Raw genomic sequence first — 18,834 nt, forward strand, 5'->3', positions numbered from 1 at the left:
TCTTGGCCACACTGGATCCTTCACCTACTGAGCGAGGCCAGGGATGGAACCCACTTCCTCATGGACACTAGTCAGGTTCGTAACTGTTAAGTCACAATGGGAACTCTCACATAGAGGAGTTTTGATGATTTAAACAAGTCAGTGTAAGCCACACACACTTGAACAGAGTCAGGTGTGTAGTCAGGACTCAATATATTTGGACTGTTTTTACAGGATGCTTGCTGGAAATTTCCACCCATCTGCCACCTTGGGCTGATTTTTGTGTTTTGGTTTTTGGCCACACCTGCAGCATGTAGAAGTTCCCAGGCTAGCGACTGAACCCAAGCCACAGCAGCGACCTGAGCCACAGCAGTGACACCACCAGGTCCTTAACCCTCTGAGCCACCAGGGAACTCCTGAGCTGTTTTTACAGGATCCTTCATGGAATTTTCCACCCATCTGCCACCTCAGCGTCCTCATTCCTTTCACCATTCACTGCATCTCAGCTTGAGCTCTGCTCACCCCTCCTTCTCCAGGAGGCCCTCCCTGCTCACCCCAAGACTCACTCAGGCTGCCCTCCTTCCCTGAGCTCCAGCAGCCCTTTTTATGGGTCCTTCCTCTGCCCTTGGCCTGCCACCTGCTCTTGTCGGGAGCCTGCAGTGTTTACCCCTTTCTCTTCCGTGAGCTCAGCCCTGCCCCTGGGGGCAGACAGCCTGGATCTAGGGTACCCGCCCGCTGGGTTCAGTTGGGCAGGAAACCAGCTGTGTGAGCTCAGGCAGAGGCAATCCCTCTCCTGTCTCAGCCTCCTGACCTGCAACCTGATGGAGTTGGGCAAAAAAGCGCCATTGAGGGAGTTTCAGGAGAGGGAGAACCCTCTGCTGAAGCAAAATCTTACAGGGAGGGCGTCCCCGTTCCTTACAGGGACCAGAGGCCAGACCTGAGAACCTCAGGAGAGGAGTTTTCTGTCCGCTGGTCCTACTGTGTAGGGGTTTCCTCACATTGGTCTTGCTAGGCCTGCAGTCAAGCTCTACTTTTTTTTGCCATTTCTTGGGCCACTCCCTCGGCATATGGAGGTTCCCAGGCTAGGGGTCCAATCGGAGCTGTAGCTGCCGGCCTACGCCAGAGCCACAGCAACGCAGGATCCGAGCCGCATCTGCAACCTACACCACAGCTCCCGGCAACGCTGGATCGTTAACCCACTGAGCAAGGGCAGAGATCGAACCCACAACCTCATGGTTCCTAGTTGGATTCGTTAACCACTGTGCCATGATGGGAACTCCTAGCTTTACTTTTATTTCTTTTTTTTTTCTTAAAAAAATTTATTTTTGGCATTCCCACTGTGGCTTAGTGGTTAACGAACCCAACAAGGATCCATGACACAGGTTCGATCCCTGGCCTCGCTGGGTGGATTAAGGGTCTGACGTTGCCCTGAACTGTGGTGTAGGTGGCAGGTGCAGCTCGGATCCAGCATTGCTGTGGCTTTGGCTGTAGCTCCGAGTCACCCTCTAGCCTGGGAACCTCCATATGCCATGGGTGTGGCCCTAAAAAGACAAAAAAAAATTTTTTTTTTTAAATTGAAGTTCACTTACAATGTTCTGTCAATTGGTTCACTCTCTTTCTTAGTGGTCAAGTGGAGGATAAGGACGGGACAATGGGCCTGGCAGGAACGGCGAGTTCCGGGTTCCAGAGCCTTCCCTCCCCCTCCCTGACTCAAACCCTCCCTCCCAAAGCCCAGATACCCATCTCCCGGCCTGAAGGTGCTTGTTTGGTTTCTGTGTGCTGGGGACTCTCTGTGTGTTTACGGAGCTAGGGCCCGATGTCTCTGCTGGATCTTCTGGTCTCCACTGGCCCCCCAGCCCTAATCCCAGACAAGGCCTGCAGAGGAGGGGCCCACCCCCTCCCCAAGCCCAGCACATTCCACCGGAGGGGGCTGGGGCTCAGGCCCAGGGTGAGGGAGGGCTTCCTGGCCCTGTGGTTCCAGGCTGATTGGACTCCTCCTTGGTGCTGGCCCGGGGAGCTGTGAGGCCTCAGGCTGGTGCTCAGGCACCCCAGTGATGGGGGGTGGGGCTGGCATCCTACAGGACCTGCCGGGAATGGCAGCCAGGTGCCCAAGGGAGCCAATGAGGTTTTGTCCTGGCTTAATGGTGTGTGTGTGTGTGTGTGTGTGTGTGTGTGTGTGTGTGTGTGTGTGTGTGTGTGTGGCTTGGTGCAGTTTCCTTGCCAATCATCTGTTCATTGATCAGTATGCACCTTGGATACCAGGCCCCTGGCAGAGGGTGGGATCTCAGTTGCTCTTTCTCTGGGCAAAGGGGCACCTCCCTGCTCAGACCCCAGACCTGGGGCGCTCCAGACACCACTCCTGGTGTTCCCAGTTTCCGGCAGGCCACCTCGTTATGGGATTCTTTGCGGTTTCTGCTTAATGAATGTTTACCCTGCAGCCGGCTGGAGCCAGGAGGAGCCAGGAGGAGCCAGGAGGGGCCACGAGGGGGTCAAGGCTCAGCATCTGTCTCCAGCGGGGCTCTGAATTCCAGCTGCCCACCCACCTGCATTCCTCGCTGGGGCAGAAGCGGTTTTTCCAGGAACTTGGCTAATCTGACCCCCACCTCCCCCCGTCTCCTGGGCCCGACTTGCCAGCTTGAGGCCAGTGGAGCCTGAGGCAAGTCAGAATGAAAATATGTAACCCTACCCCCCCCCATTATAGAGAGATGATACATGTTCATTGTTGCTCTGTGGCAAATTTAGAAATTGCAGGTGCTGCTCAGAAGCCACCTCCCTACTCCCAGCTGTGACCGTGGGCTCCACGAGGGTGGGGCCTGCATGGACACAGCCTTTGTCTTCCCCCTCCCTCAGTGGGCATTTGTGCTGGCAGGCATGGGCACAGCGAGGGCCTGGTGAGTGGAACCCTGGTGGCGGAACCTAATTCCACCAGGTCTTCTTTCAAAGCAGATCTGAGGATGACCCTGGGGGAGGCGGGTGACCACAGTCCTTCTGGAGGGGGACTGGATCAGCCAAGGCTCGGGCCCCAAGCTCTCTCCTCTCTTCTCCTCCTGAGCCTCCCCCAGGACACCTCCAACAGACCGTTGGCGCTGCCTTTAGGATACGCCCCCAAGTCAGGCCACTTTTCGCCAAGCTCTCAGATGTCATCAGAAGCAGCCCCAGCTTCTCTAGCCTGGCCTTTTTAAAAGTCTCTTGTCAGATCTCCAGTTTCCTCCCTTGGCCCCATGATCTGGACAGTGACCAGAGGGATCCCAGGGCCCCTCTGATCAAAGCCCCATTGCTGTCAGAGTAAAGCCCAGCTCCCCAACAAGACTGCAGACCTGAGCCCGGGCCTCGGGGCTCTCCTCCTGCACACCTTCACCTGGAACACTTCTCTCTGCCCCGGGGCTACTGGGGTTCCTGGAACACACTGAGCTTGTTGTTTTGTTTTTGTTTTTTTCTTTTTCTTTTTCAGCCACACGGGTGGCCTGTGAAAGTTCCTGGGGGCCAGGGACTGAATGTGAGCTGCGGCTGCAGCCCACGCCACAGCTGCGGCAAAGCCAGAGCCGTAGCCTACTGCTATAGCAGGAATCCTGAGCTCATTCTTCCCCGAGGAGTCTGCCTCTGCTGTGTCTTCTGCCCCGGGCCCCAAGGATCTGGAGGCTTCTTGGCCTCACTCAGGTCTCTGTCCAGGCGCTGCCTCCTCAGGAGCCTTCTCTGCCCCCCTGCCATGGCCTCCCCCTGCCCCTGTCACCCTTCACCCCTTCCCTCCCTGTGCACCCCCATTCCCAGAATCACACTGTCTGCCCCACCCAGAATGAAAGCTCAGGAGGGCTGGGAGGTTTTGACCATTTTGTTCTAGAAGTCCAGAGTCTGGAAGGTGACTGGGACAGAGAGGGTGGTCCCTAGATATTGGTTGAATGGAAAAAAAAAAGTTTCTTCTGCCTTTTCTTCATCTTTTCCAGCAAATGATCATTAAGCGCTCACTGGTGCTGGTGTTGGCCTGGGGCTAGATGCAGCAGGGATGCTCAGGGCAGGTAAAGGGGTGAATCTGGGGGAGGTGGGTGGGGAAACACCAGGGGGCCACCCCGGAGGAGGTGATGCCCAAGCTGAGCGCTGAAAGGAGCCTGAGTTACTGGCATCCAGGTAAAGAGGAGGCAGGTGAGACGGGAAGGTGCTCCAGGCCTGAGGAACGGCAGGGCCGTGGCCCTCACGGCCACGTGTCAGCCTCTGGGGCACGGCAGGTGCTCAGCGAAAATGCCGAGATAGGGACAGCTCAGTGTCCAAGTGCCGCCCCCGATACTGAGCAAGGCGGTTTCCGTTCCCGGACAGTACCTTCTCTGCACCTAGGAATTCACAGGATCCGATGAGTCTGTTTGTTTGGGTAGAATTAATGTAATTATTTATTGATTGATTAATCGAGGCCACGCCCATGGCATTTAGAAATTCCCGGGCCAGGGATTAAAAGCCTCGCTGCATAAGCGACCTGAGCCACAGCAGTGACAAGGCCGGATCCCTGACCCCCTGGGCCACAAGGGAACGCCGCAGGATCAGATGAGTTTTGAAATGGAAGGAGTCTCAAGTCCTAGAGCCTTTGCTCCTAAGGGAGGCAGCGTCCACTCCCTTGAGGTTCCTGGTTGGTGGGGGGGGGCCATTACCGGGACACCCCCCCTCCCCCCCCCAGGGGACCATGATGAGCTTTAGGGAAATCAGGTCATTTTGCTTTCTCTCTGTCCTATGTCCGGCCCTCCCCAGGCCCCAGCCCAGGCGGTATGACTGGCCCTGCCAGGCTCCAAATGGGGCCCAAATAGCCTGGGGTCAGGGCGGAGGCAGAGAGAGGCACCCCTGGCTGAGCGGCCAGCCAGGGCCCCCAATGTATGGAGAGGAGCCTGAGCCCGGTCACGTACACGCAGCCCCGTGGGAGGGCAGGGCTGGGGGAGGCCAGGGCTGTCTCCCCAGGGTGTGGAATGTGACACCTGGGGGACCTGACCCTCTCCCTCCCCTACTGGCCTGGACCTGGGGTGGTTCCCAGGACTCCGTGCTGCCTCCCCTCCCCCACGCTTGGCCCCGGTTCCCGTCAGGCTGGTTTTTCCTTCCCTGGGGACTCCAAAAGGAACACCGGGGGCCATCCTGACCTGGCCTGCCCTGTCCCACCTTCCCCGGGCAGTGACAGAGATGAGATCCTGCAGAGGTGGCCGGAGCCGGGCTGGGGGGCGAGTTCCCAGTGCTGGCCTCGATCCCCAGGACACCGCTCCCCTGGCCTGAACAAGATCTTGAGCTGTGCGTGGCACGGCCAGTTATTTCTCCGTCCTTTACCTCCCATCCTCACTCCGAGAACTAAGCCCAGGCCCTCTTCATCCCGGACAGGCTGTCTCAACCGTCCCTGGCTTGGCCTCCCCGCCCCTGGCCATGCCTCCCTCGTCCTGCCAACCTGTTTAACACTTGGAACCCATGGCAATTTCTAAAACATGAATGTGGGAGGGGAGTTCCCGTTGTGGCTCAGTGGAAACGAATCCAACTAGTATCCATGAGGATGCGGGTTCCATCCCTGGCCTCACTCAGTGGGTTAAGGATCTGGCGTTGTTGTGGCTGTGGTGTAGCTTGCAGACACTGCTCGGATCCCTTGTTGCTCTGCCTGTGGAGTAAGCTGGCAGCTATAGCTCCCATTTGACCCCTAGCCTGGGAACCTCCATACGCCGCAGGGTGCAGCCCTAAAAAAATATATATATGAATGTGGGAGTTCCTGTAGTGGCTCAGTGGGTTAAGAACCCAACTAGTATCCATGAGGATGCAAATTTGATCTCTGGCCTCACTCAGCAGGTTAAAAGATCCAGAATTGCTGCGAGTTGCGGTGTAGGTCACAGAAGTGGCTCGGATCCTGTGTTGCTGTGGCTGTGGCATAGGCCGAAGCTGTAGCTCTGATTTAACCCCTAGTCTGGGAACTTCCATATACGGCAGGGATAGAAGCGATGCCGCAGTAGTGACCTGATCAGCTATAGAGATAACACTGGATCCTTAACCTGCTGTACTACAAGGGGGATTTACTGTATTAAATATGGCCAGTTCTAAATGTCCATCAAATGGTGTTTCTTAAGAAATTATTTTTAATTAGCAATCCATATATTTTTCTCTTTTTATGGCTGCACCTGTGGCATATGAACGTTCCCAGGCTAGGGGTCACATTGGAGCCAGCCTACGCCACAGCTCAAGGCAACACGGGATCCAAGCGGTATCTGTGACTTGAGCCACAGCTTGCAGCAACTGCCGGATCTCTAAGCCACTGAGCGAGGCCAGGGATCGAACCCATATCCTCATGGATACCATTTTGGGTTCTTAACTCACCCGAGCTACAGCAGGAATGCCTAGCAATTCATAACTTTTAATTAACAACTGACACCTAAATACATTCTTGTAAAAATGAGAAGAGCAGAGCCAAGCCTGGGTTCCCTGACTCCTCTCCTTCCATCAGCTTTTCGCCAAGGGAATCCCTCTTGTCAGTCTGGTGTGTTTCCTTCCTTATTGATGTGCTTACCTGCATATTCCTATGAACTTGTAGAAAGAAGACTTTTTTTTTTTGTCTTTTGGGCCGCTCCCGAGGCATATGGAAGTTTCCACGTTAGCCTACACCAGAGCCACAGCAATGCGGGATCCGAGCCGCGTCTGCAACCTTGTGAGTTGTCCAGCTCATGGCAACGCCAGATCCTTAACCCACTGAGCAAGGTCAGGGATCGAACCTGCAACCTCATGGTTCCTAGTCGGATTCGTTAACCACTGAGCCACGATGGGAACTCCGAGAAGTCATCTTTTAAGTGTGTGTCAGCATTAATTTATCATGTTGTATGAATTGCTCTCCTGCTGCTTTTGTTTTACCTAACATCTGGTGCTTTAAGATTTTCCACGTCACTAACTGTTGACATTACTCATTCTGTTTAATTTCTTCTCACATAGTGTGGAGGTTACAGAGTTTACTCAACTGCCCCCCTGCCTGTGGTTATTTCCCTCTTCCTTTATTAAAAACTGATGCTTCAGAGAACATCTTTTTTTTTTTTTTTTTCCCAGAGAGCATCTTTTATGCCTCCTTGAATCTATGAACCAGGGATTCTTTGGGGTAAATACGGAAGAGCGGAACTGGGGCTTGCAGGGTGTGTGAGGTCTTTTCATGGACGACACTGCTGAATGGCCCTGCAAAGTGCCCACTGCACCCTGCCTCCCACTGACGTGTTTGAGGGAGTTCATTTGCCCACAGCTTCCACAACACTTGATCTCATGACACTTGGTAATTTTGCCAGTCTGATGGGGGGAGAGTGAGTCTCCCATTTCTCCTGGTGGCTCTGGGTCAGGCTGGGGATCTGGGAGGAGAACCTGATCCTCTTTATGGAAACTTCCAGCCAGCCCTGCCCACAGTCCCATCTTCCACTTCGCCTTTCAGGGTCCCTGGTGCCCCAATTCCTGAGCTTCTGGGTTTTGTGTCGAGAGTATGCTTGCCTCCGTGGATGTCCTGCCCTTCCTGCCTCTGCCCCTCCCTGCTCACGAAAACCCTAGGTCTCAGCTTCCTCTTATCTGCTTTGAGACACCATTTTCAAGTTTAAAAATGTTTATGGGCATTTCTCATCTTCTGTTACCTCTTTTGTTCTTTTAAAATATTCCCGGAGTTCCTGTTGTGGCTCAGGGGGTTAAGGACCGGATGTAGTCTCCCTGAGGATACGGGTTTGATCCCTGGCCTTGCCCAGTGGGTTAAGGATCGAGCATTGCCACAGACTGTGGTGTAGGTCACAGACGCAGCTTGGATCTGGTGTTGCTGTTGCTGTGGCAGCTGCAGCTTCGATTCAACCCCTAGCCTGGGAACTTCCATATGCCGTGGATGCGGCTGTAAAAAGAAAACAAAAATATTCCTTTACAGTCAGCTTAACAGTTTTAGGAATGAGCAAAAATTAATATGAGTATTCCATCTACCATTTTTTTTTTTTTCTTTTTTGGCCGCTCCTCGGCTTATGGAGTTCCCTGGCCAGGGATCAGATCCGATCCGCAGTTTCGACCTCTGCTGCAGCTGTGGCAGCGCCGGATCCTTAACCCACTGTGCTGGGCTGGGGATGGAACCTGTGTGGCAGCACTTGCAAGATGTCACTGACCCTGTTGCACCACAGTGGGTACCACATTTCATCAAACGAAGTCTCTATAGTCTACTGGCAGGTCGTCAGCCTCTTAAAGGAAGGAAAAGCTTGTATGTACTTCTGTATCTTAGCATCTGACATCTTGCCTGGCAAATAGGGGATGGGACTCGATACCTGTTTGCTGAATGCAGGCACTGGGAGAAGGTACCCGAGCATCTCCTGCGGATGGTCCCCGCCAGTGGGATGGTGTTTAGGAAATGTTACCAATTTACGTATCAAGCAAGTTCACAAAATCCTGCATACTTTTACCTCTCCTTCCTCCAGCTTATGGCTTCTGCCCTGTTTACATCCACGAGCCCATCCCCTCTTTGAAGCTGAACTTTGAACCTTGATTGTGTGATCCACCGACTGACCAAACAGATAACTGTGTATCCAGGCAGGGAGGACAAGTTAGGACCTCGGCAGGTGACACTATGGCTTTCCCAACTCAGTGATGACCCTTTCTCCGCGTCAGTGGAAGAAGGCATCTTGGCTCTCAACCCATGCGAGGAGGGACAGTGTTAATGGTTGGGACTGTAGCTCTCGGGAGTTAAAGATCTGGGCTTGCGGAGGTCCCCCTGTGGTGCAGCAGAAGCGAATCCGACTAGGAACCGTGAGGTTGTGGGTTTGATCCCTGGCCTCGTTCAGTGGATTAAGGATCCGGCGTTGCCGTGAGCTGTGGTGTGGGTTGCAGACGCGGCTCGGATCTGGTGTGGCTGTGGCTGTGGCGCAGGCCGACAGCTGTAGCTCCGATTCGACCCCTCGCCTGGGAACCTCCACATGCCATGAATGCAGCCCTAAAAAGACAAGAGGCAAAAAAAAAAAAAAAAAAGAAAGAAAATAAAAGATCTGGGCTTGAATCCCAAGTCCACTACTTACTTGTGTGACTTTGGTCAAGTTCGTAAACTTTTTGAGCCTCAGTCTTTTGGTCTGTAAAATGGGCATGATACAACTTTAAGTTACAGAGTTAACTGAGATAATTGTATTCGAAGTGTTTAATACAGTGGCTGTCATCATTACCACCTTTATCATCATCATCGTCACTATTGCTGTCATCATCATCACACCATTTCATTCTGCCTATTTTTTTTGTGCTATACCCCCAGCATGTGGAAGTTCCCGGGGCAGGGACTGAACCCACGCCATAGCTGTGACAGGAGCCACAGCAGTGGCAATGCCAGATCCCTAACCCGCTGCACCACCAGGGAACTCCAGCACTCTCACTTCTCTCCAGTGGTCTCCAACTACTGTTCCATTTCCTCGGGGAAGAAGAAAACTCCCCTCTCTTTAATTTCTCCCCTCTGGGAACTGCCCTCTGCATTTGCTTTGGTGTAAGAAGCTTCTAGGGTAGGTCTGCGTAGAGAGGCAGAGAGAACTGTTGGCCTCAGGATTTGCACACATTTAGCCACGTGACTTCAGGCGAGTCACTTTACTTCTGAGCTTCCTTGGACTGGATCAGCTTTTCTTGTGATATATGGATTAGTAATAGGCATTACCTAACAAAAGACACCAGGGTCTAGTAAATTTGGGAAATGTTGATGAACAAAGTTAAATTACAATACTTCTAATGATATAATAATATGTTATATACAGTAATAGAATACATTATATGTAATGATACAAAAATAAGTTTATTTTTCCTTTTTATGGCCACACCCGTGGCATATGAATTGCCTGGGTTAGGGGTTGAATCAGAGCTGCAGTTGCTGGCCTAGGCCACAGCCATAGCAACACTGGATCCAAGCCCCATCCTGCAGCATGCCAGATCCTTAGCCCACTGAGCGACGCCAGGGATCAAACCCACATCCTCACGGAAACTACGTATGGTTCTGAACCTGATGAGCCACAGTGGGAACTCCCAATAATAAGATTTTATAATGTAATATTATTTTTTTCTTTTTAGGGGCCACATGTGTGGCATATGGAAGTCCCCAGGCTAGGGGTCGAATCGGAGCTGCAGCTGCAGGCCTGTACCATAGCCATGGCACTGCCGGACCCAAGCCGCATCTGTGATCTGTGCCGCATCTTGTGGCAAGATGGGATCCTTAACCCACTGATTGAAGACAGGGATCAAACCTGCATCCTCAAGGACACTAATGTCGGGTTCTTAGCCCACTGAGCCACAACGGGAACTCCTGTAATATTATTGTTAAATAGTACATTACTATCTGTCTAATTAGTATTTCTCTGACCATTGAAACAACTGCATGAACTAGGTTGTTATTCATTATTATTATTATCATCCCTATTTTGAAATGAAGAACTGCAGTTTTCAGATCCTTTGGTACCATGCGTTGTGAATCTCCAGCAGTGTTTCTGACCCTGTCTGACTGTGGACTCTCCTTTCCCACAGGGATGTCACGGTCCTGGGCTCTGGAGAAACGAGCTGGGGGAAGGCAAGGCAGTTTCCTCCCTGGGATTCCTTCAAGCTCAAACGTTCCTCTCTCATCACTCCTGATCCCGTGTGCCCCCCCCCCCTGCAGACTGTGGACCCCCAGCCCAGAGATGAGGCTTGGGATGGGAGCTCCTCCGATCAGGTTCTGCAGGTTCTCACCAGCCGGAGGCGGATCGAGGACACAGCCTGTTCAGTCTGTTTACCGAATGGGATGCCTCAGTTCCATCTCTGGGGAGGGCAGCCTTTACGAATTGTTCTCTTGAGTTCTTGATGTACCAGAAAAGTGTTTACAAGCCACACAGCTCAGGATGGAAGGGGCTCGGCCCTGTTCTGGCCAGAACGTGGGAGCGAGCAGGATATTATCCTGGACCCCAGCCTACAGTTCAGGCTGGGGCTGACTGCCCTTGGAGTTAGCCAAGGATTTGGCGGAAAGAGATCCATAGGAGCTGTTTCGGAGCTGGGATTTCTTTGGAAGGGAGTGCACAGGCCCTACTGCACTCAGGAACCTAGGCTGTGGGGCTCAGGGTTAAGAGGTTGGAAGCCAGAACCTGACACACCGGGCTGTGCACCTCGGGCAAGTCACTGTCCCTCTTGAAGCCTCTGTTTCCTCATGTGTAAAATAGGGATAAGAACACCCTTTCCAGGGAGTTCCCACTGTGGCTCAGTGGGTTATGAGGCTGACTAATATTCCTGAGGATGCTGGTTCAATCCCTGCCCTTGCTCAATGGGTTAAGGATCCAGTGTTGCTGAGAGCTGTGGGGCAGGTCGAAGATGCAGCTTGGATTCCGAGTTGCTGTGGCTGTGGTGTAGGCTGGCAGTTGTAGCTCCGATTCAACCCCTAGCCAGGGCACTTCCATATGCTGTGGGTGCAGCCCTAAAAGGCAAAAAAGAAGAAGAGAAAAAAAAAGAATACTCTTTTAACCGGGCTGCTGTGAGGATCCAATGAGATCTGAAAATGTTCTGTAAACTGCAGGTCCTACCCTGCAGTGACTTATTCTTATGGCCCTGGGGCAGGGGGCTGGGTCTCTAAAGTCTTTGGAGGTTTAGGGAGCTCACAACCCCTCAGTCTTTGGAGAACTGTTGGTCCAATTCTTTGTTTCCTAATGCAAAGTCCCTTCCTAAACCCTCCTAAACCCAGCAGAGATTCCAGCTGGGGCTCCACCGAGCAGCTATCAGGCTAATCTCCCTCTTCCCCCACCAGGAGCAGGCCTCGTCCTCGGGCCAAACAGTGACTCATGTCAGATCAGCCCTGGCGGCTACAACCTTTGGGAAGGGCCAGCCACACCCTGCTTTCCAGGCCAGCCTCGAGTCTTCTACCCTCTTAGAGCCACAGGGCTCACTTGCAGGTCTGATTCACTAGTTCAAACAGCCTTTGGCTGCTCTTCGTAGTGGTTCAGGGCTGCTCCTGGTGGGGCGTGTGTGGTGGGGGTGGGGGGCCCCTGTCCTGTTCCTGGATAAACTGGTAGCCAGAAGATAGTTTATTAGGGGCTGGTTTCAGAGGCTGCAGGCAAGTCTTCATCTAGCCACAGGGGATCCAAGCAATAAAAGGCAGAGAGCAGGGCTGAGGTTTCTTGGGGGAAATCTGAATTATTTCAGAATAACTGGCCCATCTCCCTAACACCCGGCAACAGGGCATTGGGCCTCTGTCCTGAGAGTGGGTGGCTGCTTTGTCCTAAGGACAGGGGGACAATTCTGAGGAGGGGTGAGGGCCCTGGGCACAGGAACAGGGATGAGGTTGCTTCAAGGGCCCAGCAGTGTCTGGCAGAGGGGCATCCAAGGCCATCAAAAAGGTGGGTGGGAGTTCCCGTCGTGGCTCAGTGGAAACGAATCTGATTAGCATCCATGAGGTTGCAGGTTTGATCTCTGGCCTTGCTCAGTGGGTTAAGGATCCAGCGTTGCCATGAGCTGTGGTGTAGGTCGCAGACATGGCTCCGATCTGGCGTTGCTGCGGCTCTGGAAGCTCCAGCTCCAATTCGACCCCTAACCTGGGAACCTCCATATGCCTCGGGTTTAGCCCTAAAAAGACCAAAAAAAAAAAAAAAAAGTGGTGGAATCATCGAGCTGGACGAAGAGCGGAGGCTGGGGGCTGCCTGTGGAGAGGAGGGGCACCTTCCTCTCTTAATAGGACTCCTCACATTGTGGGTGGGCCCCCTCCCTAGCAATCCACTCACTCAGCCTGTGCCAGGACAGGACTGTTAGGTGCAGGAGGATTCAGCTTTGCCACCCTCCTTTGAGATGCCACAATTTAGGGGGGATTCATCCTGTCTTGGGGGGGGGTAGGTGCTAAAAGTCTCATGGGTGGTTGAATTACCCGCCTCTCTTAGGTTCAGATGCCTCATTCTGGCACCGTTAAAGCCCTTCAGTAAGTCAGTGTTGAACACATGCTCTGGGGTTGGAGCATAGAGAGAGGGTGGTCCTGGTGGGGAGTGGGGGTGGGGACAGTCACTGGGAGGTGGAGTCAGCCCCCAGGTGGGGATCAGGCTTGAGCTCAGGGTTGTGAAGGTGCCTTTCTTACAGTCCAGCTGCAGAACCCCTCCCAGCCGCTGTTCCCAGGAGCCTATTGTCCCTTGGGGCTTTGTGGCTTTGTCAGGCCAGAGCAGGGTGGGGGTGGCTTTGTCCTCAGAGGCCTGGGAGCTCGCAGCTCTGAGCACCTCATCTGGGGGCTAGGTGTAAGTCAGGGTATGGGTGATCCCCAAGGGGCAGGTTCTTTTTTTAGGGACGCACATGAAGCATATGGAGGTTTCCAGGCTAGGGGTGGAATCGGAGTTGTAGCCCTTGGCCTTTGCCACAGCAACGCCACATCCGAGCCTCCTCTGCCGATCTGCGCCACAGTTCACAGCAACCCCGGATACTTAACCCACTGAGGGAGGCCAGGGATTGAATCTGCGTCCTTATGGACACTAGACAGATTCCTTTCCGCTGAGCCACCAACGCGAACTCCCCCGGGCAGGTTCTGAGAGGTTGCAATTTCCAGTGGGGCAGGTATCAAGTGAATGTACTTTGGGGGGGGGGTGAGTTTGATCACCAGGAAGGGACTCAAAATTTAATTGGAGGGGACGCTGCGTGAATGATGACTGGTGGTGCAGGAATAAGCTCTCCAGAAGGACTGTAATTCCTGGGGGGGGGGACATTAAACTCGGGGTGGTCTTAATGGGGGAGGGCCAACAGGTGAATTGCGGGGGTGTCTGTGTGTGCGGTGGGGGTGAAGATCGCAATGGGTGTGCTAGCAGGGTGTGTGGCTGGGGCCTGGCGTGGGCTGGGGTGGGGCAGCTCTCTCGAGGGCAGGAGCCTCTGGCCCCTGGGAGGGGAGAGTTGGAAGCAGAGCTGCCAGGAACTGACCAATGGGGAGAGCGCCCCTGTGCGCACTCGGGCGCCTGCACATTCCTGGGCGCTCAGATATCCGCCCGCCACCGTCCCTCCTCCCCCTCCCCCCGCCCGCCGGGGCATAAAAGGCCTCAGGTGAGGGCCTCGCCATTCCTCCAGCCGCCCCGCAGCACCTCCGACCGGTGTCGCCCGCGTCTGCCTTCGCCATGACTTCCTACAGCTATCGCCAGTCGTCGGCCACCTCGTCCTTCGGGGGTCTGGGCGGCGGCTCCGTGCGCTTCGGGGCGGGGGGCGCCTTTCGCGCCCCCAGCATCCATGGGGGCTCCGGCGGCCGCGGCGTGTCGGTGTCGTCCGCCCGCTTCGTGTCCTCGTCCTCCTCCGGGGGCTACGGCGGGGGCTACGGCGGCGGCTACGCCGGCGCTCTGGCCGGTTCCGACGGGCTGCTGGCGGGCAACGAGAAGCTCACCATGCAGAACCTCAACGACCGCCTGGCCTCCTACCTGGAGAAGGTGCGCGCCCTGGAGCAGGCCAACGGTGACCTGGAGGTGAAGATCCGCGACTGGTACCAGAAGCAGGGGCCTGGGCCTGCCCGCGACTACAGCCACTACTTCAAGACCATCGAGGACCTGCGGGACAAGGTGGGCGGCGGCCCCCCGGCCGCGGGGAGTGCACCTGCCGCGGATACCCTGCCCCGCGGGCAGAGCGAGGCCAGAGGCGGGGGCGGTGGCCGCCGGATCCACCTCCGGGGCCCAGCGGGAGCGAGCCCGTTAGGACGTGGGAGGGCCCGTAGGGTGGGGCAGGAGCCGGCAGGTGAGGCGGGGCAGGACAATGGGGCGGAAGTGGAGGCCTGGGGGGACGGAGGGGGAGTAAGTGTAGGGGGTTGGAGGGCGAGAGGAAGAAGGCGCTCGGGTCTACTACGAAAGGACGGGAGCGGAAGGAGTGCGAGGAGGTGGGGTACGCTGGGAGCTGCCCTGAGGTCCAGGCCGGAGTCGCTGTGGCACCAGGGAAATGCAAGCGTTTGGCCGGACAGGAATCTGGTCCACTCCGGGCCAGACCTGCCCGCTGCTGCCCCCGGTGTGGGGCCCTCTGCATTCCTTTTCTCTGGCGGGGCAGGTCTGGTTTCCGTCACGCTCAGGCGGAAGCCCCTCCCCGGCCGGGGAGGACCCTCGGGACTTGAGGAGCGCTAGGAAGAATGGGAGAGGCCAACGTGGCCCCTGGACCACAAGGGGGGGACAGATGTCGAGCTTGTCAAGACCTCCGTGGGGAGGGCCCCGTGCAGCAGCAGTGTCTATGGGTGGACACCAGCGTCTGAGCTCTGGGGTCTTGCTGGGGGCGGGGCCTCAGGTTCCCTCGGGATGGGTGGGGCTCAGTCTCCATCCACAGGGAGGAGCGGGGAGCTCAGTCCGGGACAAATGTTTTCCGAAGTCAGTGGGACATTTAACAGACTCACCTCCAAACACACACAACACACCCCAGTCCCCACTGTGTGTCTGGTGTGGAGCTGAGCCCCGGGGGCATAGACCGGACCCACAGATGAGGAAGAGCTAGAGATTTAAACAACTAGGATAGCGCTTTCACACTTTAAAAATCGTGACCTACAATAGGAAAATACATGTGGCCTGAAAGATGAGGTGCAAGGTGCCGGCACATACTAGATGCTCAACAAAAGGAATTCCCTTCCCTGAAGGCAGAATGTGCTTTGAGTCGGGGGACAGACAAGGGGGTAGCCCCTGTGCTCCCTGCATGTGGTTTGCAGATCACCAGCGGCTGCCTCCCTAAGACCATTTATGACTGGGAGAGTCCCCCCCACCCTATCCCCTGGCTCAGCCTTCCTGGCAGTAGTTCCTCCTCCAGCTCCTGGCCCTGGGCTGATTCCAAGACCTCCCTGAGAGCAGACTGATGGGCAGCCTGGGGGCTGGGACTTTGTCTCCAGGGGACGGGAACATATGTGCCTCTTTGCTCCTCTCCCTCCTTGGGGAAGAAAGCGGGTGGATAGTGCCCCGGACGCTGAACCGGTGCCAGCCTCTTGCCTTCTGCCTTCCAGATTCTCGGTGCCACCATTGAGAACTCCAAGATAGTCCTGCAGATCGACAACGCCCGTCTGGCTGCAGATGACTTCCGAACCAAGTGAGCGGCTCATGAGCAGCCCAAGTGGGGGCTTGCAGAAGCCAGAGCGGCGGGGGCAGTCGCAGTGTCCTGGGGGGGAATGGTCTCTGCCCTCACCCTCGCCAGCGGGTCTGAGGCATGCCCCATGCCCGCCGCCCCCCCCCCCCCCCCATGGACTCCTGAGCCCTGGGGAGGAGAGGTGGGGAAGTCTTCAGAGATACATGGAGGAAATGCTGGCCTGACTGCAGCTATTTCCTCTGGAAGGTTCGAGACAGAGCAGGCCCTGCGCCTGAGCGTGGAGGCCGACATCAACGGCCTGCGCAGGGTGCTGGACGAGCTCACCCTGGCCAGGACCGACCTGGAGCTGCAGATCGAAGGCCTGAAGGAAGAGCTGGCCTACCTGAAGAAGAACCACGAGGAGGTGGGTTTCGAGCTGGGCCTCCCTTCCACCCCAGCCCAGCTTTCTGGAACTGAGAACCCTTTATCCTTCTGTATCCCCTGACTCTGGTCACAAGTGCTGCGCCCTCGGCGCGACCCTGGGTTTGGAGAGTAGCTCCTAAAGGTTCCCGACCCTGTCTGTCCTCCAGCGTTGGCTCCTAGGTCTGCATCTGAGAACCAGCCGCCTGTGGCTCTGGGCCCCGGCATGCCCATCTCTGCTGTATCTTTCCAGGAAATCAGTGCCCTGAAGGGCCAGGTGGGCGGCCAGGTCAGTGTGGAGGTTGATTCGGCTCCGGGCATCGACCTAGCCAAGATCCTGAGCGACATGAGAAGCCAGTATGAGGTCATGGCTGAGCAGAACCGGAAGGATGCTGAGGCCTGGTTCACCAGCCGGGTATGGAGGGGTGCCCTCTGGGGAGGTGGCAGGGAGAGCGGGCTCAGTGCTCGCAGGCAAGGGTTACACCCTCCGCCTCCTCTCACTGCAGACTGAGGAGCTGAACCGGGAGGTCGCTGGCCACACGGAGCAGCTGCAGGTCAGCAAGACGGAGGTCACCGATCTGCGGCGCACCCTCCAGGGTCTGGAGATCGAGCTGCAGTCTCAGCTCAGCATGGTACGTGCCCTCTTCGCCCCTGTGGGATGCCCGCTCATGTCCTCGTGGCCTTGGGCAGCCTGGGTGGTGGCTGTGCCCCTGCCCTCTCTGGGCGCCAGGCTCTGCTGAGTCTCCTCGCCTCTCTCCCGGCCCTCAGAAAGCCGCCCTGGAAGGCACGCTGGCGGAAACGGAGGCTCGCTTCGGAGCCCAGCTGGCACAGATCCAGGCGCTGATCAGTGGGATCGAAGCCCAGCTGAGCGACGTGCGAGCCGACACCGAGCGGCAGAACCAGGAGTACCAGCATCTCATGGACATCAAGACGCGGCTGGAGCAGGAGATCGCCACCTACCGCAACCTGCTGGAGGGCCAGGACGCCAACTACAACAACCTGACCATCATCAAGGCCCTCTGAGTCCACAGCATCCTGGGCTTCCTGCCCTGCTGCTGAGGAAGTCCCCTGGGCAGGGGTGGGGAAGGGGGGGGGACCTTTACCCCAGGCTCTCCCCTTGACCTGCCAATAAAACGTTTATGACCCGAGGGAGGAAGAACATAGGCTTTGTTTATTTTAGCCCTCGCAGGGCCCTGTTGAGGTTTTATCGTCTGTTCCACTTGGACCAGAGTCCACCCTGGCCCAGGAAAGGGAAGAGAGGGTGTTGCCAAACTCTTGTGAAGGTCATTCCTGTTGGCAGAGATCTTCGCTTATCTCACTTGTTCCCTAAAACCAGCTTGTGGCATAAGCATTGCTCCCATTGTACAGAGGGATAAACTGAGGCTTGGAGAGGTGAGGTGGTTTGTCCTAGCTATACAACTCTTCTAACACATGGCAGAGGTGGGCTTGGAAACTGTAGTTTTTGCTTCCAGATTTGGTTTTCTCTCTCTTGTACTCCCTGCAAGGGTTGGTGTGTGTGTGTGTAGCCGTCATTCATGTTTACTGAGCACCTACTAACTGCCATTTAATCAAACAACCCTAAACGGTAGTACGAGTTACAGCCTAGAGAGCGGGAAATAAGATCAGAGAGGTTAAGCAACCTGACTAAGGCCACACAATGACTACATGGCAGAGCCAGGCCCAGAACCCACATTTCCTGATTCTTAACCCATAGTGCCACCCCTATACCCTTGCTTCCTAGGTGACACTGCACCATTTCCTCAGTACATTCCAGTGGTGCTATGTGTGAATGCCTAGAACTGGGATCCCCTGAGGCAGTTCCTCCTGATGCAACTGGGGCTTTGGGGTCAGAGGCTGAGGAACAGGGGCAGGCGTCAGCTCAGAGCCAGGCTGGTGAGGATGCCTCTTTCCGGGTGTGTGTGTGTGTGTGTGCGTGCGCATGCATACCCTGGCACCTCCATCCATTCCTGGCAGCCCTGCATAAGCCCCTTCACGCCCACCAGCCCATACCTGGGCCCGGAGCCTGGACTAGGACCCAGCTGTTACCCAGACCTCCCACACGGACCCCCAGACTGGCTTGCCTGAGGCAGGTCCCGGGCCCGCAAAGGAACACAAGTCCCAGCTTCCTGGTACAACTCTGCCCTTGGGTGGGTATGGTCCTGCCCCTGTGGTTTACAGCTCAGCTGCCAAGAAGAGCAGAGGCCAATTAAAGGTGAAAAGTCCTACTTCCCTGGTGGTTCAGGCCCCATGGATTTGTCTGTGACAGCAGGCTGACCCTGTGAGGGAGGGGGCCAAATGAGGGATACTGTACCCCCCTTCCCCCAGGTCTCCTCTAGGGGGACAGATTGAAGCTGGCCTGTGCCCAGCACCAGGCTAAGGAGGCCCAGAAGGCTGCCACACCCCGTGCCAATCCTGAGGGTAGCACTCTTTCCACCATTTTCCCCCTGGGCCCTGGGGAGGTTCATGAGCTTCCTTCAGATCACGGGC

General features: G+C 55.7%; 1 protein-coding gene across 1 annotated transcript; it reads left to right on the plus strand.

The window, feature by feature from the left end:
• The first annotated feature begins 13,930 nt into the window (after window positions 1-13,930).
• LOC125115294 (keratin, type I cytoskeletal 19) lies at window positions 13,931-17,506 on the plus strand. The gene is made up of 6 exons (XM_047759345.1): window positions 13,931-14,462; window positions 15,869-15,951; window positions 16,195-16,351; window positions 16,601-16,762; window positions 16,854-16,979; window positions 17,116-17,506. The coding sequence occupies exons 1-6, from the start codon at window positions 14,031-14,033 to the stop codon at window positions 17,368-17,370; spliced, it is 1,215 nt and encodes a 404-aa protein (XP_047615301.1). The 5' UTR covers window positions 13,931-14,030; the 3' UTR covers window positions 17,371-17,506.
• Window positions 17,507-18,834: the final 1,328 nt, after the last annotated feature.

This window comes from Phacochoerus africanus, chromosome 14 (assembly GCF_016906955.1).
Source record: "Phacochoerus africanus isolate WHEZ1 chromosome 14, ROS_Pafr_v1, whole genome shotgun sequence".
Classification (NCBI taxonomy): Eukaryota; Metazoa; Chordata; class Mammalia; order Artiodactyla; family Suidae; genus Phacochoerus; species Phacochoerus africanus.